Source organism: Catharus ustulatus, chromosome 8 (assembly GCF_009819885.2).
Source record: "Catharus ustulatus isolate bCatUst1 chromosome 8, bCatUst1.pri.v2, whole genome shotgun sequence".
In the NCBI taxonomy this organism is placed as follows: domain Eukaryota; kingdom Metazoa; phylum Chordata; class Aves; order Passeriformes; family Turdidae; genus Catharus; species Catharus ustulatus.
The window spans coordinates 30,251,095-30,273,441 of record NC_046228.1 but is presented as its reverse complement, the minus strand read 5'-3'; the positions used below and the strand labels follow the sequence as shown (position 1 = coordinate 30,273,441).

Sequence of the window (22,347 nt, the reverse complement as noted above, 5' to 3'; positions counted from 1 at the left end):
AGAATATGTCCATCAATCTCAAAAAGACTTGTTTGTTTTGCAGTGTTCTAGATAATGTTTTTAAGGACTGATAAATTCTCAGTCTCTTCCTCCTTCTCACCGCAGTGGGAAGAGTCCACCTCTGCCTGGGCACCAGTGGTGTGTTGTTTTGGTGAGACCCTGCAAGTATGAAACCTTAGTATGGAAGCCTTGGTGACAAGTGATAAAGATGCTGAAATCATGTGGGGCCTTGGCTAGGATATGGATTCAGCCAGCTCTTTGAAGTAGTCAAAAAAACTTGGGGTTGCCTTGCTCAGCAGTATTACGGATGAACTAAATTACAATTTCTTGTAAGAGGAATTGCTTGATTCTGTTGTAGTTCAAAGGTTTTGGTAGCCCTCATCACAGGGGAATATGCTCACCCCGCCATACTTCATCCAGTCAGGGAAATACACACTCCTTACCTGGACCTGGTAAAAGCTGTACCTCAGGCTTTGCAACAGTTGATAAAATTTACCCTGATCCTTTGGCAAACCTCTGGAACTACCATGATCTTACATGGCAGAGGGAACTCATTTATTGATGTGAAACATTGTTAAAGCAGTATATTGTGTTCCTTGGTTATCACCAAATCATTATTATAAAAACTACGTAGATTAATTTGCTTGTGTCCTTTTTCTATGCTTTCTGCTTGACTCAGATTTATTGAGAATAGAGAGTGTCAGCTTTTATGCTGCCATTGACAAAGTAAAGTTGCTTCCTGATAGGCATTTTTATCAGGTCAGAAAACAAAACCAGGTCAATTAATGAAATATTAGTCTTTAGTCAGAGACAAACCAATAAAATAATTGAATTGAGGTTGTAGAAACTCAGTATCGCAGTTGTATTTCCAGTCATTTCTAGCTCTGATTTACAATGAGAAAAAGCACTATCAATTAAAGAAACACACTAAAGCAAAAACTAGGGCATCCTCTTTAAATTATCTGTAGAGTACGGTAAAAGATCTACTTCTTATTCATTATAGATAGAATACTACCCACAGATTTTTTGAGACATTTTTCTTGGATACAGAAAAAAGTGGGTCACTTGGCATTTAAATGCCTTTTTTCTTCCCTGGTTGTAAAATTCTCTTAAAATTAATGTGCTCAGAAAACTTGGAATGATTGGTATGACCAAAGTAATTTTACTGTGTCTTGTTTTCCTTAAGGTCAAAATCTATTAATAGAACAAGAGGTTTCCTTGTCTGCTAAGGGATAAAAGGCAAGTTATCCTCTATTAAAAACAGAATGTTCCTTTGCCATAACATTGTAACATAGCTGTATAATATCCAACCTGCAGGATATTGGAGGTTGTCCCTGGTAAATTTATGAAGCTTCCTGAACTTTAAATTTTTTTCTATTTTTTTCTCCCCTCAGATTTATACTGTTTTGGGATTTGAAGGCAAATTACGATCTTTAGCCATCATAGTATAACAGTAATGCTGGAATGCTTAAATTCCAGCTAGGATCTTATGACCTTTGTGCTAAGAGAATGAATACAGAGATGAAAATACAAACGCATCCTGAGCATTCCTGCTAAACAAAAGTAAATGCTCACTGTTTAGTATTACTTTGGAGAGAGTTTCCTGACACAACCTAATACATTCTATCCATTTTTTTTCCAGGCTGAAGTGTTTAAGTTCCAGTCATTGTTCTCTTTTCTCTCTCAGGCCAGTGGAAGCATTGTTGTGAGGAACTTATGAAAATTGAGATTATGTCACCACGGAAACCACCTTTGTTCTTGACAAAGGAAGCGACCTCCGTCTACCATGATATGAGTAAGTGGGATTTGCCTTTTCAAGTTGCAGAGTAACAGAAACAACATTGTCTGAATTCAGATGGCTTCTGGTGTTGGTTTTGAAACACTGAGTTTTTCAAGGACAATTCAGACAATGAAAGAGCAACATAATTGCATACCGAGGAGTTCATATAAAATCTGAATTTGTAATAGTGCAAATAATGAATACATTTTTATACCTTGAGCTAAAAAATCTGCATTCTTCCCTGAACACACTCAAAAAAGCTGTCACAAGAAATAAACACTCATGGTAAGAGTAGTGTACATCTCAGGAAATGTAAAGGTAAAATAATCCAGTTTGCCAACCAATTGCATGAAATTAATCTGCTGTTCTTAACAGTTTTTTGAAGGCTTACTTAGCTTAATTTACCTAATTTTTGGTCTTTGGTAATGATGTTGAAAAATATGCTTGGAAAATCTAGCTAGAGTGTGTCTGGGACTTGTATTTTTGCAGAGAAAAATGGTATGCAGCAGGATTTTTTAATAGCTTTGTTACAGAAATAATATTTACAGACTAGAAAACGTAGGTAACTTTTACTGGTCCAGTGCAGTATTGACTGAGAAGCACTGTACAACACTAAATGCCTGACTGCTTGCTACTTGGGATGGAGCTGTGATGATGCTCAAAATACCATGTGGGTCACTGAGTTACCATGCATCACAGCACTGAACAGTCAAGTTTTGTCTAAGCTGTGATTGCAGAGCAGAAATGCAGTAAATGAACCACACAGAAGCTTTGCAAAGGTAACATGGTAGCGTAATTCCACTGATATACACGTACATCAGTGAGCAGCAGAACACAAACTCCATTTCACTCTTAATACACCACTTTTTTTCTGGCTTATATATAGTATTTATCAGAGTACCCTGTACTCAGCACTGGTGAGGCACCAGTTTAGTGTTTAGTTCTGAGCCCTTTGTGACAAGAAAGACCTTGAGGGGCTGGACTGTGTCCAGAGAAGGGCAATGAATCTGGGAAAGGGTCTGGAACACACATGTGATGGGTGACTGAGGGAGCTGGGGGTGTTTAGCCTGAAGAAAAGGTTGCTCAGGGAGGACCCTATGGCTCTCTGCAGCGCCTTGAAAGGAGAGCATAACCAGGAGAGTTCAGTCCCTTTTCTCAAGTAACAAGTGATAGGACAAGAGAAAACACCTCCAGTTGCCCTGGGGGAGGTTTAGATTGGATATTAGGAAGAATTTCTTCACAGAAAGGGTTTTCAAGCAGTGGCACAGGCTGCCCAGGGCAGTGGTGGAGCCACCATTTTGGAGGTATTTGACAGACATGCGGATGTGGTGCTTAGGGACATGGGTTGGTGGTGGACTTGGCAATGCTGGCTAAATGGTTGGACTCGATGATCTTTAGAAGTCTTTTCCAACCTGAACTGCTCTGTGATTCTGTTGAAAATCAGATACTGCTGCTGGGTGAGGATTGAGTACTATTGCAGTATACATGGAAAATTCTTCAGTAAGAAGAATAAGAAATGGAGCAAAGCAGTGTTAAGGCCATAGAAAAAAATGATATATGTAAAGACATCCTATTTTCTAAAGGCTGGCAGCACAAGAATATTTAGTCATAGACTTTCGTGGGCCTCCTGTGAAACGAAATTTTCAAAGCACTATACAACAAAATGTGTTTAATAACAAATATATACAGGTTTCCCAGTAGTGCGTTGTTTTTTCTTTTACTTGGAAAGAAATATCAATGCCTACCCTGCTGCCTCAATGTCGTGAAAATAATTCCCTCCTGTTCCTCAGTTCTCTCTTGGATAGCATATGTAATATTTTCCATTTCATCATTAATTCTCTTCAGTCGTTCAGACTTGGTGAGACAGTTAATACAGCTTTGTATTCTGAGTAGTAATAACAAAAAAATAAAAGTAAAATAATTGGTGGTTAATTGATGTCTCTTAAAACAGGCATTGATTCTCCAGTGAAACATGAGGGCTTAACTGATATCATACATAGGAAAATTGAAGAGACTGATGGTGAGTTCCTTCTTGGCCAGCAAAAAGAGTCTGCATCTGCCCTATGGGCATCACTCTTTGATGGATCTCATGAGATGACTTTTCAGAAAAATGTTCATCTGAACCCAAAAGGAGATACTACAAGTCCTAATGACAGCAGAGGAAAGAAAAGAAGAGCTCCGCCTCCACCCTCTGATAAGTCACCATACAGTGCAAAACCACAGGTGAACACAGAGCAACTGGGCAAGGAAAACTGGAGGAAGCTTGATCACACATATGATGAGCTAGTAGCTTTTCCTTTGAGTCAGTGTTAGATATGAAAATGCAGCAGCTGCAAACCCCCATTGCTCCTCCTTGCAAAATTGGTCCTTGTGGAAAAAGTGGTTTAGCTGGCCTGGAGAATCCCGTTCCTCTGATGAGCAAGACCAAATCTGAAACCAAACCAGCACCAACTCTAGACAGAAAGGCATCACAGAAATACTAGACCCCAGGTCCTAGTTGCATCCATAGGCATGATATGTCATAGGCTTAGAGAAGTCTTTGGAATTTTAAGTTTCTCAGCCTTCTCCTAATATTCTTCATTAAAATTAGATTTTAGCATATAGCTCAAGTGTTTCCTGTAAGCCAGGGCATTACTGCTAGCTGCAGTCTCAACTGTATTCATTAGTGCTCGCATGTAAATAATTGCACTAGAATTGGGGGGGTTGTCTCTGTCTAGAGTAAAGGTGCTATTTCTGAAAACAGTACTTTCCTCTTGAAAAAACCACTGTGTTCAGGGTAACCTCAGTTGTCTCCACAGCAGGAATGTTACCAGTGCCTTCTACCAGTCCCTCAGCTTAACCCATCCACAGCTTCTCAAACTACTTAAGCGGGAATTCACACATATTCAGCACGGATCTTGCAAAGCTGATTTTCTTGGGCTCCATGCTTGCTGCATCTTTTCTCTCCCTTGTTGTTTAGGAAACACTGATATGGTAATCATGTGTGAAGAGCTTTTGTCCTGTTCTAAATCGCTCTGTAACTCCATATGGATTTCTGAGGCAGTTTTATCAATTTAGCGTGGGATTTCCCAAGTTCCTGCTGGTTCCTATCTATTGGAATGGACCAGGGTTATCTGTCTTTTAGCAAGGATATGATCCATCACTGCTGTTTATTTTGGACTAAGACAAACGTTTAAAAACAGTTGCTGGATATGCCCACGTGCTCATCTTATGGTTGTTTTTCCTGACAAATGTGGCTCTGTAACACAGCTCCTCCTTTGTGGAGCCTCTCAGCCGTTCCTGGTAGGGAGCTGGTTTGTAAACAGGCAGTGTTGCTGGCAAGCAAACAGGGTTTTTTCACCACTTGTTCTTTCTGCACTAGCAAAGAATAAGCACTTCAGATAAAGATACTGAACTTTGATATTCTTTTATCAGATTGTTCACCATTTCTGTAAGAAGTATGGGTTGTTAGGGTTCCTATGGTACCTGCAAAATATCTACTGGATAAGGAAAAGCTGTTTTCTTTTGGATCCACAGCTTAAATACCCAACCATTTCCTTGGTTGATGCATTTGTCTCAGATGCTGGAACTTGTCCAAGGGCAAAGGTCTGCTTGCAGTTCTCTCTCTGGAACCTTGGTGCTCAGACCTGTGTCAAGAGGGTCATATCAGCAACTGTATACCTACAGTTAATTTTTTTTTTCTTTCCAAAGTGTGGATGACTCTGGGAGATTTACCATTTCTCCAGAAGATACTGTGAGCATGGTTGGTTGATTGGTTGATTTTATCTTTTTTTTGTCTTCAGCTAAGCTCTTGGCTTTATAGTTGTAAAGGTATCTGCTGAATTCCCTCAGTAGTTCATTTGGGATGTGGTTGAGAGGCAGGTTTCATTTACAAACCCTTTTGCAGGATTACAGCCCTTTGTTCTAGAATGTCCTTGTTCATTCTTTGTTTAATCACATTCCATTTTCCCTCTGAAACAACCATAATAATTCTTACAATAAATCATGCTGTTACTTAAGTGGATGGTTTGTGAATGGCTTATAAATAGGAACAGAAAAACTGATGAAAAACTACATGATTATGTAAATCAGACAGTCGGCTAAGTGGACTGTACAATTCTGAACAAGAAATGGGAAAATTGGTTTGGGGGGGAGGGGAGAAGCATATTTTCCAAAATACAGCTGCAGTTTATTTAGCTTTAAATCTATCCTTAAATGTTTCTGTGCTCAGAAAGAAAAAAAACACCTTTTCTTGGCAGCCCCCTTTCATTGTGTAGTTGTATTTTTTTAAAAAAAATCTCATAAATATATAAGGTAAGAAGGCACCATAATGAGGATTTATTTTTAAATTCAACAAGCCATTGAATTTCAACAAGCAGTTTCTCTATTAAATTCAGTGGCTTTGTTTTGAGCTGAACATACGTATTTCAGCAAGGCATTTAATATTAATTTGAAGTCTTCAAGTGATGAGAATTCACTCACACCTCCTGTTGCAGTACTTAATTACCCTAGGTACATTTTTCGCTTGATTTTCTATTTGCATTTCTAGCTTCACCTTAAGTTATTTTGGTCTTTTTATGCATTTGATTGCTTATATTGATCTCTGTATATCAGCTTTTCTAATTGCCTGTGTGTAGTTATGAATCATGATTATGTCCCTTTTAACCTTTTCTTTGATGAGATGTACTGAATTCCTTAACTTTCCTATGGCAGTGAATTAATCTTCACATTCTTCTCTGTATTTCTCATGTATAGAAATTTTTGTAAGGGTGACATCTGAATTAGATGCCACATGTCAATAGTGATCCATCTATAGAGCCATAATGTGATCCTTTACTCTGATGAATATCTCCCTCTCTCTCTTTCCTCAAAAATTGCATTATCTTTTTTTTGTGGAAGCATTGCCTTGGATGCTGACTTTTATGGGCCAAGTCCTCTTCAGAGTCTTTCTCAAGAATGTGATATATCATCCTCTTGTTATCCTACCTTATATTTTCTTGGAAATACAGATTATATTTTACCAGCATTAAAATACTGCTCATGAAGTGATCCAGATTGGTCTGTGTAAGTGACCTGTCCTCATTCTTTACTACTCCAGCAGTCTACGTGTCCTTTGCAAATTTATTGCAAGTGATTTTTACAGTTTATTCCAGATCATTGATTTTTAAAATTGAACGCAAGGCAAGGTTTGTAGAGAGAAGTGGTAAGTTTTTATTACATCAGTGACATGGGTAGGGGGTGGGGAAAAGCAAACAGGCCATTGAATTTCTTTTATCCCTGAGCCTTTAAAACTTTGAGTAAGATGGCAAACAGCTGTATTTCTTGCTGAATCCTTATTAATACTTCATCTTGAAATTATAATGTTAATATTTTAAAGAAAATTACATGATCATCATGTTTTTAGAAAATTACTCAGGGTTCTTGGGAGTAACACCTCAATGCAGGTGTCTGCAAGCCGGGCTTAATACATCAGAGTAAAATGTTGTTCAAGACATTTTCCATGAAGCTGTATTGATATTTTATATCTATCCTTAAGTTAGACTCATGTGGGCCAGTTCATGATATTGCAGTGACCACCACTAAGCAAATGAGGCCATTAATTATTCTATTCATCTGCTTCAGAACTATATAATCCCTATTATGAAGAAAGAGTTGACTTCAGGTTTTAGTATTTATTGTTACTTTGTCTTTCCTTCCCCCTCCCCCTGAATTGCCATTACTGCCTTTGCATCTTCTATGAAGCAAGTTGGTTTAACAAATAAAACCTGCAGGCTACCAGGAACTACAGAGCTCAACTACACAATAAAGTCGGTGCCCCTCAAGGAACAGCTGCTCCCAGGCAGTAGAGGAGAATGTAATGCTTCACCATCTTAGTGGCTGCATTCAGTCATGAGGATGCTTTAACTGCATGACTCAAAATATCTGATCAAAACCCAAAAGTCATTTGGCAGCCTCCTGCTGGGATGAGGCTTGGAGGACAGCAGAAGGCCTGTGGCTTTTCCCAGCCCTTGTCTCCCAGTCCCATGTTCACATTTGCATAGGCAAGTTGGAATGCTATCACCTGGCAGGGAAGTCCAGAGAAACACTTCTGCCAGGATGAATGGCTCAAACAATCCAGTGTAGCACAGGGAGGACGTTGGTGTCACCTGCTGAGCTACACATGGGATTAGAGACTTTTCCGAGGAGCGTGTGGGGCCTGCTTTGAAAACTGTACCTGCTTGTTCTCTGCTGGGATTCTGCTTAAAACTAGAATTAAGTGATTGGATGCAGTCTTAAGAGGGGCAAAGACAGAAGTCAGCCTGAACTCTTCTTTTAAGAAGTACAACTTGAAAGTAATTGCTAGTTCAAACTTGAATATAAATTTCACAGAACACAAACTTCTGAAATACTCAATGAACAAAGACTGAATTTTTAAACTTTTTATATTTACCCAATGTCTTCAACTGTTTACTTGGTCTCTGAATGGCATAAGGTACCTTCTGTGGTTTTAAAGGCATTACCTTCAAATGCTTATGTTTTTGCTAGTATTGTGGTATTTTTTCCCATGGTAATAATACTAAGAGTTACTTTATGGTGGCTTATATAAAATTGGAAATACTGCTGTAGTATTCAGAGTTGATTTCTAATTAAGGCAAACTGCCTGAATAGAAAAATGGAGATTTGGACACTAATGTATTGTGAAGTGTTAGAACAGAAATCTTATTTTGCTGCTGGCTTATTGTATTTCTGTTAAAATATGCAAGAGAAATTAAAAATGTTTCTAGAATAAAAGGGTTTTGGTGTAATTTTCTTCAATCTGGAACCATTAAGCTTTACTCCAGTGTATAAACCATGGGTGATGGCTGCTGTAAAATGAGAGAGCTCAGGGGAGCTACTTTTCCCTTGGGCCGTCATGAATGTACCCCTGTAGTCTCATACTGACAACAGCAAACAGTATTGGCCTCAGTTTTCTGACCTGGAGGAAGGGAGGAAAAGTCATTTAACTGGCTTTTAGTTAAATCAGTGCTACCTGCCATCCAGTGAATCCAATGAACACCACCCTTTGTGAGTAGGTAAAGCTGGAAATGTTATCTGAAATGCACCTTTTTTCCACAAAGTGCCAAAACCAAACATCCTGTTTTAGGTTTCATCTGACTTCTCTCATAGTCATGCAGGAAAACATGCCATGAATCAGATTTACATCTTGCTCTCTGCTTTGTAAGGTGGCTTCATATATGAGCCACTGACATCCGTTAATTAATTAATTAATCCATCCTTTAATTGTTTTCCTTTCACAGGCAGCTTTGTGCTGAAGGGGAACTCTTATCCATCTCAACAGCTAGAGCTCAGTGTGGCACTGCTAATTCAGAACCAACTGAGCTGCTCAAGTAAAGTGTTGTTTTGACCCAGTTATAAAATTACTGTCATAAATTCAAAAGGAATTGCTAGACATTTTAATTTTGAAATAAGAGTCCATGAAGCAAACAAAGTGGGATTGACAATTGCAAGGCAAGACCGTGCAGCTGAGTAATTTAATGAAAATTGTGCTGCAGCTAAAGCTGCAGTTTGCTTTAAGGGATCATGGGAATATAAAATATGATGATCTCTTCATATAACCATTAGCAAATGGATAAACTGTAAGTGTTCCATATAGGTATTATACACTCACAAAAAAATCCAGTTTGTTAGGCATCAAAATAAATTGCTTTTTATGAGAAAAGAACGATTTTTCAAGGTTTTTTTTATGTCAAGATAGCTTTGTAAATGTTTTTATGTACCTCCCCAAAGGGAGAAAATTTATAATAACTAGTGAAGTGTCTTTTATTCTGTTAAGGCATTTCTTCACATTTCTATAAACTTCTTGCAACATAGTTACAAAAAGATATTTGTAATATGCATTGTTTCACCTGAAGGGGTTTTTTTGGCTCTTGTCCAGTGTTAGGTAGTGATACAGGAATACTTGCAGAAGAGAGTGGTTTCATACACGGCCTCTTCCCAGCCCTTAGTAATTACATTAGTAATTTTCATATGCAGACGTGGGAAGCTTTTTATTCTGTCAGTGTTTCACTTTATGCCTCTGTCTGGACATGAATTCAGAGTGACAGTTAAAAGTAAAAAATTGTATTCCTTAATTTACTTAAATTTTGCATCACTGTTGTCCTATAGCACTTGCAACTTGATGATATGCCACAAGAGTTTTCTTCCCAAGCTTTAAAATTTGTGTATTTTCTTTTGCTAAGAGGGAAAGGGTCAGAAAGTGTTTATGACATGCCTTTTTCTGTCACTGACTATAAAAGTGGTTCCAAAATACAAATATCATTGATTAAGTTTTTTCACCCTTAAGGAAAACGGTCCCAGTCTTTTCCATCTTTGCTTGGATTATATTTTCCATTTTCTAATTAGTGTCTGTTTCAAAATCCCGCATGTATTTTGACAATATCTTTCTTGAGCTGCATGCCCAAAGCTGAACACACACTGCTCGCTCAGGGGCACTCTTGATTTACAAGAACAGAATATGTTCATTAATATTGCTTCCGTTTTAGCTACTCATTCTGCATTAGCAAAAACCAAATAAAAATATTTCCATCACTCTGTGGCCAAAATGGTGTGTGCCTAACTAAAAATGTAATTTAGGCAAGGGAAAAATCTTAGTACTGTTATGGTGACCTTAACATCTCACAAATTTCTCAATAACAGGAAAAAATTGTTGTAACTCTGTGGCTGGCACGAGCGAGCTGCTTTGTCCTCCCAGCATTTGTTTTTCAGATGGCAGCAGCTGCTTTACTTCCTTTGGTTTTGAGTGGTCATTACTCTTCAGTCCAACATCTATACAAAAGGGTTGAGAGCTTTTGAAATAAGCTAAGAGCTATTTAACTGACCTTCCCATGGCATGGATGGATCAGCTGGAGTGTCAGTTGCTGAAGCACTGAGTTTGACAGATGCTTAACCTGTATATTTGACTGGTAGGAAAATAGAGGGCCTGTGGCAACTTTGCCTTTCTTCTGAACCCAGACCTAGGGACTGGATATAGAGGACAAGAATGTTCTTCTCATCGCTGTAGCTTTATCACAAAGCATGGGCTACCTGACATGGGGCAAGCATGGAAGAAACTTTGCTCAAAATTAGTAGATTCTCAAATTTTTTTAACTAAATGGAAAGCTTTTTATTAAGGACAGATCCTAATAATGGTATTCAACACATGGCTTCAGGTCAAATTGGATTTAATACCCCATGCCTTTAATATATCAGGATTTTTCTATTATTTTAATAAGAGTTCATGTGTATGTCTAATAATACATCATATTTTAGTCATGACCTCATTAGAAAGATTCTTGAACATTTGCTTGATCATTATCCTAAAGAAGAATAAAGGTCTGCTGTCTTGAGGACACCTCAGGTTTGACCCAGCTCATGCAATAGCCACTTGAGCCTACACGTACACTTTTCCGTTCATTCATTTAAAATAATTGTATAATTCCTTGGCAAGTAAAGTTAGTGATTTCTAAGCATGAATGTGTAACCTGTTATTTACATTTTTCATAAGGTTAAACCAGGACACGAGTCTTCAGCTCCTCTATAGCTTATTAGAATGATTAATAGAAACATCAGCAACCATTTGTTTACTGGCTTTTTTGTTACATTTCCTTTGGCAGGGCAAATTCTGTCAACCATACCTGCAAAATAAAAAAAAAAAAGTTTAAAAATAGAGAAAAGGAAAAGATAGAGCCAATTATTTAGTTAGGCTCTATTTGTCTCATGTTGAAACATTAGAGAGCCAAGCGTTTGCTGCAGAAACAATTATTTGAATCAGGGTATATACAAGTGTATAAGTTCAATTTGGTCTCTCACTGATATTAAAAAAGAGTCAAGAGAGGGGTCACAGCTTCTCTGCCTTCACTTAAATATAAACCATTGTGACAGAAGTTTCCACCACAGCATTTGAGGCATTAGTCCTTAGGGGTGCTAGGTTTGGCCAAACAGTGCCGTGTTTATGACTGACTTCAGCACTGTCATCCTCACAGGCCGTCTGAACTTGGGGCATGCAGGAAAGGGAAAATAATTCTATTTCTCCCCTTTTCTAGAGAGATGATGCTAGCAAATTGTTAGCAACTTTTAATGTAAGAACAGGGCATTTTTGAAAAGTTGACTGTGTTACTAATGGGATGTGACCAAAAAGCCCAATCAGGATGTTTTCTGGGAAGCCACCTGACATTATCACTGCCCTTCAGCTTACTGGGCAATTTTTTCAGCTTTTTATAGTGACATAATATTCAGAGAAGCTATTGTTTGGTCCTTGTACTTCACTTTTGAAGCCCTTTACTACAGAGAATTTTGAATCTTTAAGCTCTCCTTCCCTTTCCAGTGTTGCTGTAAGAATTAGTCTTATCTGGCAGAAACATATTTTATCTCTGCTGACTTGCAAAGCGCACAAGGTTACAGCAGTTGAAAGAAGAAAGCACAGCTTCGGATTGGCCAGTATGTTGCAGGCTGTGACTTGTCCGTAGAGCAATTTGGGACTGTCTCATGTGAGGCACTCTGGTCCTCCTCATGCTGATGAAGGAGCAGCAGCCACAAAGGAGCTGAAGAGAACAGAAGCCCCTTTCCAGTTGATGTTTCAGTGCCTTCATCAAGCTTTAGCAGCAATCCCACTATTTTCTACAGTGCTCTAGTCCCAACAAAGCACTGATCTTGCACACTCAAGATACAAAACTGTCCTGATAAATGCCTCCTGGACATTTATCAAGGTGTGAATGGCTTTCCCCAGCACAAAGGTGCATCAAGAAAATTTTGCCCAGCCAGATCCAGAGTCGTGATCCCCATGTGTTGTTCTGCTTTTTATCCCACTCCAGTGCAATCACAGAAGCTCCCATTGGGAGAAAGTTCTAAAGTGCTTTATAATCATTAAGCCTCACAGTACCCTTTGGGTTAATTATTTTTATGGCAGGAGAAGTCATCCACAGAGGTTGCACATGTGAGATATCCACGTCAGCCTTTATAGACCTGATTGTGCTAAAGTTTTTTTTGGCCCGTTTTAGCAGCATCCTGATCCTATAATCAAATTATATGTGTAAGTTCTGGTTTTGATAAACTAAACACAAAAGAACAAACAAGCAAATGAGCTTTTCCACAACCGCCTCCTCCTCTGAGTGCAGTGTTTCAAGGTCCTCATGGAGTGCTCCCTGGAGCAGGGCTGCAGCTTACCAAGCCTGAGTCCCTCCTGGCACTGTCATTCATGCACTCTGTCAAACAACATTTTCTTTGGTTTTTTATCAAGATCTTCTTGACTGAGATCTTCCAAGCAATTAATTCATTGCTCCATGATTGCAGCTGCTGAATAATTGTTAGAGCATTTTCTTTCCCAGGCAAGAGATGTAAAATAGTTGCTCCCCTCAATAAACAAGTTGTCAAGTGTGATTAGTTAATGGACCTGTAATCATGCGATAGCATAAAGGTAAGGATATGGTAAGTGTGATGTGAAAATGCATATTTAAGTTAAAGCTATAGAGGAACATTTTCCCATAGGAACTCTTCCTATTGATGATGAAATAGACAATTTACCATTCATAATAATTGACTGTAGATCATTATTTAAAGAAAACAAGCGATTAGTCATCAATCATTTCAAATAAAAGGTGCATTGATTGTTTAAGTTACTTCTAGGTCTGGCTGGGAGACCAGGTTAGTGCCCAGGTCCCCATGCCTGAGCCAACCTTCCCATATAAGCTGACATGCAGAAATAAAAGCCTGTTAAAATTAAGGTCAAAAATGTGCTAGCTAATACTAAGCTCCTGGAGCCTGAAATGTTCCTATTCACCAGCCCTGTAATTTGCCATACTGTTCCTGGTCAGACACATTAGGAGGCAGAAATGGAGCACACAGGCTTGTTGGCTTGTGGGGAAGAGGGAATGTCATTTTTTGGCAAGTGAATGCTAAATTCCAACCTAAATGCAGCTACAGAGAATATGTATTACAGCTCAAAATCTAATTAGCTAATTTTTATCTCTAAATAATGAATACATCTTTCTGCCCACCCTTTAGAAGAAATCTGAGACAATCCTGCAGTGGAATCTGTAGAAAGCAGAAGCCCTGTGCAAAAGAATCTTGCAAGGTTGGGGGTTTTTCCTTCCACCCTCCCTTGGGAAATGTACATTCAGTGGTATCATTTCCTAAAAGAGTTTTCCTTGACAGAAAAAGCAAATAGTTTTATTTTTGTTTTCATTAAAAGCTGTATCTATTACGTAAATTTAATTCTCCATTTGGGAATTATGAGCAGTAATAGAATAATAATAGTTGTTGGTTACCACACACTTATTTTAGACTATTCCAGGCAGCTGCCTTCTGCTTTTTGTGCAATCTCTTAGCATTAGGCTCCAATATAAAATGAAATTACTCTGAACTGTCTGCCAAATTTTTCTATTCTTTTAAAATCAAGTAGCTGTTACTTACATTATGTAATAGCAACAGAGGTAATATAATTACTAAGTCACACAGGAAAATTAAGACTTCAGTCTGCAATCTTCAGGTAATTAACTACCTAACTACTATTGAAAAGATGATCAGGGTACAAAATTCTGAGACAATAGACCTGTGAAGGCTACAGCATCAGTGATGCACTGCATGGTCAGAAACTGTGGGGTCACTTGCTGCTTGTAGCCCAAACCTGGTTTATTGTTTGCTTTTTGGAGGGCACTGGAAGCAAAGCTTTCATGAGTGAAGTGTTGAGCATCTCCTCTGATGTGTCCCAGGATGAGCTCCCTGCATGCTGCCAGTCCTCACATCCCTGTGGCACATGTACCCAAAGGCAGTAATTCAGGAGACTCTACTGGCCCCTGGAGCTGTGGACAGAGTGGGACCAGGATCCTTGCCCCAGAGTTGGCTGTGGTCCATATGCCCCCTTGCAGCCTCACCCCCACCATTCAGGGTGCCCTTTTACCATAAGAAATAATGAGGTTTCTGCAGGACTCCAGCTTCATGCTCCTTCCTCAATGGTTTTCACAAGCTGAGCATTTGACCAGGACTACAGACTCTCATATATGTGTTAGTAAAGGAGGTTCATAAATAAAATTGTTTGCTAAGAAAGTTGATCTTTGCCAACCCCAGATCCTAATACTGAGGCAGCTGCCTTTAAAAAATGTAATAGAATATTATTTGTGCTTACGTTTTGGCTGCTCGGTCTAGTAGGTTGCATTTTGGAGGCTTCTCTCCACCAAGACCATTTTATCACAGAAGTTGAGTCCCATGAATAAGAGGATTTGAGATACAGCCCCACAGGTTGCCTGTTTAAAGCAAAACCCTCTGTAGTTCAGTGTTGGCACAGTTGCAACTTTACCCCATGGTTTTGCTCTTGTGTCCCTCCAGGTTCATCTCCTTTGTGGGTTATTTCGGGGCCTCTCCCACACTTCTTTCCATTGGATGGCTCCCAGTGTCACAGTGGCCTCCTCTTATTCCCTCTGCCTCCCCTCCACACCTCAGCTTTTCCTGGTGTAGTAACAAAGGACTGTGGTTTCTTAAGAGAGTACTGGACCTTTTGGAAGCGATCAAGGTAGCTGGAAGATAGATCATACACGCAAAACCATGGTTGCAGGACAGCAGCAGCCAGAGGATGACGTAGATGGCCAAATGCCACGAAGTTCACGATGGTATTTCCCAAACCAGTGAGACAAGGGTTAGGACCAGGCTCCAGATAGCTGCACTGCTGACAAAGAGCATCCAAGCTTTCTTGGAAGGCTACACACTGGATCAAATGGATGCATCCCTTCTTTGCCCACACGTTGCTCAAGAGAGCTCCTCATCCTTGTTAGTATGCAGCTGGTGTGGCTCATTGGCTCTGCCAAGCAGAGCTTTTTAATTCTCCCTTGCTGGAGAGAGGAACTTTAGAACAAGGGAATGATTAATGGAGGGAGCAAAAAAAAAAGCAAACAAAATTTAAAAAGGGATAATAAAAACCCTCAATGAAAGTGAAATTATCAAGATTTATGAGAATTCTATGAGTTCCTCGCAGTTGTTCAAAGCAGGATTGCATAAGCCTCAGCACACTTCACTCGGCACATCCTTTAATGAGAATGGCCGTGTTTAGGCTGTCATTTACACCCCTCCATGCCTGCAGGCTCCAGGTGAGGCTGTTCACACACATGTGTGAAGCAAAGAAAGTGAGGAAGCCAGGCCTGTGTAACTCGGGACAGCTGGAGAGATTTTGGGTGTGAGAGGTGGGTCCTGCCTGCAGCACAGCTTGGAGGGACCATGCAGGGCAGTAAAACCCAGCACAGGGACAGCCATGGAGTGGTGGCACGTGCCAGGGTACTACAGTGAAATCTGGTTTTTTTGCAACTCCAGGAGCACAGCAATTGGATAAATCCAAGTTTTCCTGGGAAGGTTGACCAGCTCGCATTCAGCAGTGTTCACTGTAACCCTGGTGAGGTTTTTTCCATCCCCTCCCAGCTTTCAGGGAAATCAGTTAAATGTTTCTGATCAGGTTTTTCACTATGGCTGGGAACAGGTGGTCTTCCTATGCTCCTGCAGAGGTGAGCACAAGCCAAGCTGCACTGAGGGTGCCTCCAAGCTGCCTGAAATTAGAAATCATTGGAAGACCTTAGCAAATCTTTTTCTCTGGACAGAGAAGTGCCTGGATCAGCTGTGAGACATTTGCAATGAATTGTCTCCATACTAAACACTGGGTATGAAAAATATCCCTGCACTGTCCATAAAGCAGTCCCTTCATTGCTGAACTCCCTTTAACACAAGGGGATTAAACACCAGGTTAACCTGGATGGTAGAAGCCAGGAGAAGTCAGGTCGTTGCAAAGCACAGCTTTTACATTATTACCTTTGTAGGCAGCACAGGATTGTGTTTGCCCAGGATGGATCACAGAAGCTCTGCTGTGTGATGTGTTGCAGGGAAACTGACTGAAGGGTTGGCAGAGATGATACCTGAGCATGGAATGTCTTAGGCAGAAATCATGCCTGAACTCCTCTGAAGTGCTGAGGTGTGCAGCATGGTCACTCGGTGCAACTTCCCAGGTTGCAAATCTTTCCGAGAGGTTGAGGAGCCAGATCAAAATGTTAAAGGTCAGTATGATCTCAAAGAGTGAGAATGTGATTCAGGGGCTGTGAACAGGAGGGGCACAGGAACAGATTGCATTCATACTCCTTCCAGGTAATAATCATACCATTAACTTCAGGTTGAAACATTAAAGTATTTATTCTGTCTATTGTGTGCACACATGTATGCATAAGTTTTAACACTTTCAGCCACCTATTAAGGCACACACAGTGGGAGCCCAGACAGCAGGCTTTGTAAGATGTGACTCCCAACTTGTGCATCTGCACATTGCTTCTCTTCCTCCTATCTTTATTAGATAAAGGAAAATAAATCAAAATGGCACAAACACAAGTTTTCCATTCCTTGTCACCCTCTATCTCAGTTGTAACAATGTCAAAGCTGTGGACAGCTCACCTGGTAAGGATGACTGTATTGATGGAACAATTCTCACAAGGCTGATGACCATTGGTGCTAATTTTCTGGCTGCCTCTTCTGTGCTGGTCAAGTGAGGCAGCGTCCACACTCTGCAGCAGGGAGCTGCACAGGCCTGTCCTGTCCAGCTCTGGATGATCTGGCACTGTGGAGCAACCAGCCCGGACAGGAGCAGTGCAGCCATCATGGCATCATGTACTATACGGCAATGTTTCAACAACTACAGCTTGCTTTCAGGAGGCGTAATTAACAGAGGCAGAGTTGTTTGGTTTTTTTGTTTTTTTTTTTAAGAGGAGTTGGTTTCAGAAAAAATAATCAACTAATAACATATCCAAACCCCAGTCCATCAGAGAGAGAGGAACAGCGTTGAAGAGTGGTGATGGCAGCAGAAGTGTATAGCCCCCATCCAGTCCACCAGAGATGGAGGGGCCACTTGTTTTTGTTGCTTTGTTTGAAGTATCCAGCATGCAGCTGTAATTCCTTTCTGCCTGATCCTTATGGAGGTGTAGCCTTATTGTAATAGCATCCATCTCTTTTGGCATTTCTGGGGTTTTCAGTCCACAGCCTTATAAGGGCTCATCCAAAAACCAAATTTGGACTGAGTAAGGAACTTCTGTTCCCTAGCACGTGGATTTCAGTTCTTTGATCCACATAATTCTTCTGAAGGGAGGAGGGCTGTCGGGGTTTGGTTTTCTTCTCTGACTGGTTTTTCTTTTGTATATATTGCATGTATTTTATTTTTCTCTTTTTTTCCTATTAAATTGTATTTCTGACTTGGAGTATCTCACTGGTTTTGCTTTCAAGACCAATACAGAGGGACAGACACACGGAACAGGGGGCTGGAGCAGTTGCAGATCTTTTTTCTCTTGATCTTTGGCATTGGAGAAGGATGGCCGGGCTGTCGCTTACAGTGGGGAGAATTCACTGGCACCTAAGGGACCTATCACCATCTGCTCGTGTGCCCAGGGAATCCTGAACTTTGTCTCTCCCTGCCCTGCTCAGAGCCTGGCTGACCTGCCACCTCTGTTTCTGCGCTATTTCTCTGGGTTTCTCCATGCTGTAGCCCACACCTCCCTGCCATCCTGGGATGTTCCGCAACAACCACTGTCCACCACCCCAGGATTTCTTGCTCGTTCTGGTGGCTGTGATGGTAACTGCACCAAAGAGGAAAGTGCCTGCAGCCCAGAGGACTGTTACTGGGTTCCTGGTTCTGTTTGATATTAATTCCAGAGTTGTTGTTTTGTTTGCCTTGTTATACATACTAGTATATCTTTGCCTCAGAGAGCCCCTTAATTTCAAAATCATAATAATCGGAGGGAGGGGGTTTCCATTCTCCAGTCCAGGGGAGGCTCCTGCCTTCCCTAGCAAACACCTATCTTTCAAACCAGGACAAGGGCCAACAATCAATAGGTGCTATAGACAAGCTATTTAGTGGGACTCTCTCCAAACTTGGATAAATCAAGTTTGACCTCCTTCTGGCTCCATCAATCCTGTAACAAAGCAGCTTAACACTGGCTTAAATGAAGAACAGATGCTGCTTCTGAGCAGAGCTATTGTTCACCAGTGAAGAGAGAAGGAGATAAAAAAACACGTCGTCCAACTGCAACCAGAGGAAAATACAACTGGTGGCTCCGCTCTTGGAATTGTTCCTCTATCTCCATTAGCAGCTGAAAGCAGGATAGGCAGGGGAAGATGGAGAGATGGTGGGGATAATGGCTGCTTTCTCAGAGTCCTGCCATGACCTGGGCAGCTGGTGGCACGAGGCGTGGTGGATGGAGACTAGTGGGGTCAGAGTCTACTGCTGCACAGGACAGCGGTGCTCTAAGGAGTGAAACCTGAATGCCTTTCATGTCACACTCTGAAATTATTAGGAGCAAAATCCCCTTCTCATTGATGTACGTAACACCTTAATGAACTGGCACTCCTATATTCTCATTCTTGCTCCAGAGGCCAGTTCCCATGCTGCAGTTCAGACTCTTCTTTTGTACCATTTTTATGTGTTTTGTACTAGTTTGGAGAAGAGGAGCATCTGCAACTGCCTTGTAGGAAATCTGGTTTGGATCAGAAACCTGTCCACACCAAAAGAGATTTGGCTGATATCACACAGGTAGACTCGTAATGTAGTGGGTTGTTGTCAGGCTTTACTCTTTCAAGTTTATTTTATATCATATGGAGAGTGTTTGGTTAGGCTGAAGTATCATTCCAGATGGGAAAATGTAATACACTTTTGTTTTTCTCTTGATGTAGTAGTGCTGGCGTCTTGTTTTCACATCAGATGAAATGGAGTTTTGTCTAATTCTAAAGCTACAGTTAATGAAAAGAGAATGACAGAGCAGTTTGTCCTGTACATCTCTTCCCTTGCCCCTCAGCAGGGACCAGGATTTTATGGTGTGATTGTCATGTCATGAGACAAGATGTCCGTGGTGGCAAAGAAGATGGCTGCCCTGATGCAACGTGTGTTGGCACAAACATGTGACTTTTCTGGATTTGCTGATGGGGGACACATTTTGCAATTATTAAAAGAAGAAGTGTTGGACAGCATACTTCCCAGAGTGTTTCTCCAAAGGACTTCTCATGATTGTTGAAGGCAGGCTGCTGGACAGGCCACCCTGCGGCCACCTCCTGACCACAAAGTAGATACTAAAGGTATAGAAGAACAGGCCACAGTTGGAAAGCTGGAGGCTTTGTATGTTAACAACCTAAAGCCCAAATGCACAGAGAAGCTTCTACAAAATCAGGCAGCCCTCACGCTTCTGCAGGGCTGCTGAAGTTGGCTGTGGACAGGCTACGGGGGCAGGATCACAGACCGAGCACCAGAATGGGATTCCAGCTTCAAGCTAGAAGAGGTATTTAGTTTGTAGCAACAGAGCAGGGTGGACACCACTCCTGTGTTACTCCAAAGTGCTGGTGTTCAATCCTAGGGCATGGCAAAAGGAGTTGGGTGGGTTCTGTTGACAGTAAACCACCCGTACCCAATCCTCCTCACCTGCTTTCTGTCAACCTGCCAAAACTGTACCAAAAGATCAGGAAAAATAGAGCCAAATTCTTAATTTCAAGATAGCATTGACACAAGAAATCATCACCAGCTCCTTGTGGAAAGCCACTCTGGTGCAAAAGTGCCAGTGGTCCTGTTAATGCCACTGCTCTCATGGGTAAATGCTGAGCTCTCAGTACTTCAGGGCATGCACACATGATTGATCTCTCCCCCTTTCTGCATATTGGTATTTTATATAAATCAATATTTTCTAGTCCTTAACAACCATTTTTCTCCGCCATGTGAGCAATTCAGCTCACATCCAGCCAAAGTGGCTCAAATGGCGAGGGTGGCTGCAGGCCCAACAGGGCGGTGGCAGTGCCCCAACAGCCGAGCCATGTGGCAGTAAGAAAAAGCAAATACATCGGGCATCGCCATTCTGCAAGCCTGATCACCTGCAGATGTGCTGCTTGTGCAGGGCTGGTGTGTTTCTGTGTGTACCCCTGTATGGCAATTGGTTTGCCAGTTACTTACACATAAATTCTGAAACTAAGAGCAACCAAATACCCTGATAAAGAATCCCAGCCATCAGGGACAGAGGAGCAGCAGGCTCAGAGGTAATTATATATTTACATTACATATTTATACAATGAAAGTGTATATAGTTTTCTATATAAATACAACCTACAGAGAAAAAATATTTATACATATATAAAAATTATTTTAATATTTACAAATATATAAATTATTTTAATATTTTATTTATACTTTTGTATTTATATCTACCTATATAAACACTGATTTAACATTTCATTATATATCTTTCTAATTATATATTTTATATTGCCCATGGGCATTATGAAACCTTGCAGGTGGCTGGAGAGGTGAGGCTGGCAGTACCCCCACCCCAGGGAGAGCTGAAGCATAGGACCAACCTCACAGGAGCTGGGAAACCCCTAGGAGAAGAACCACTGGAGGGTGATGCAGAATAAGCCCTCCATGGGGAGCCATCCCCCAGTCCCACTGCAGCCACCTGCACCCATTGCTGCCTTTGTTTGCCATGGTCAAACCCTGGTACCTGTCAAGCAGAGAGAAAAAAATATCTGTCCACTAAAAATTCATCATCTTACTGTTTTGGGTAAGCACTGAGGAAAACATCCATTTCATGTCCTCCAAGGAAGTTTTGCAGGTGAAATATTAGCCTAGCTATTTGCAGAAAATAATCCTCTGTTTTCCATTAATTTTTGGAGGAGAGGATGGGGAAGGGAAGCAGGGTTATAGCAGAGAAAGGAGGGATGACAGTAGAGACTAGGTGGCAGTAAGACTGGAGCCATTTCTCCTACATCATGACAAATCAGAAGCATCACAGATTATTTTAGTCCCTTTTTTTAGGTCATCTTTAATATAAATGTTAATAATGCTGCTATCTGTGTATCCGAAATCTTATATGGTAGCTCTGTAATTCACTGTTTTTATCAGCCTTCTTTAATGTATAATTTAATGCTTGTATAGCTATTTTGTTTGGGTATGACTCAGAATTACAACTATAAAAAAATCTGTATGCTAGTTAACTACTTTTTATGGAAAGCATTTCTTTCATGTTATTTTAAAACCATGGAGCCGGGGGAAGTATTTTATGGACCATGGAACTTCACAGGGTAGTTAATTTCTCTCTGAGCTGGTTTCTCTGCTATTTTAAAGGATGCCATCAAGATCATTGCTATTTCTCTTGGTTGGGAGCCAACTGACTCTTCTGCAGTTGCGACACATCCTTGTGCTGTATTAAAGGTGGCGAAAATAGCAAGCATGGGAGCTGATGATGCTGTGTGGAAGGCAGGAAGAAGGGTCTGCCACCCCTGGCCACCTCAGGGCAGCTGCTGCTTGAAATTAGGCACCAAGCATGCTGCACCTGAATGGGTAAAAACTATTTCAGCCTGAGAATACGGGGGAAAAAAGATGATGATGACAACTCATGTGCCCGCTGTCACTATTCCCTATCCCAGTGTCCTGCCAGCTGGGCACAGGGGCCAGGCAAGCTGGCATGGTCCTGTGAAAGGCACTTTCTTCCTGCAGGCAGCAAAAGGGACTTGGTCATGTGCATGCCATCAGCTCAGTGGGGCATATGGGCCCACTGTGTGTGCCTTTGCTTGGTGTAAGAACTCTA

The 22,347-nt window shown here is 40.9% G+C and overlaps 1 protein-coding gene across 1 annotated transcript in view; it reads left to right on the top strand.

Moving 5' to 3' along the window:
- RTKN2 (rhotekin 2) overlaps positions 1–8,123 on the top strand; it is a 48,926-nt gene extending 40,803 nt beyond the window's left edge. Inside the window, 4 exon segments of the mRNA XM_042779544.1 lie at positions 1,688–1,795; positions 3,732–4,060; positions 4,063–4,231; positions 4,234–8,123. Coding sequence (XP_042635478.1) covers positions 1,688–1,795; positions 3,732–4,060; positions 4,063–4,231; positions 4,234–4,277 — 650 coding nt within the window. The 3' untranslated portion in view covers positions 4,278–8,123.
- The last annotated feature ends 14,224 nt before the right edge of the window (positions 8,124–22,347 follow it).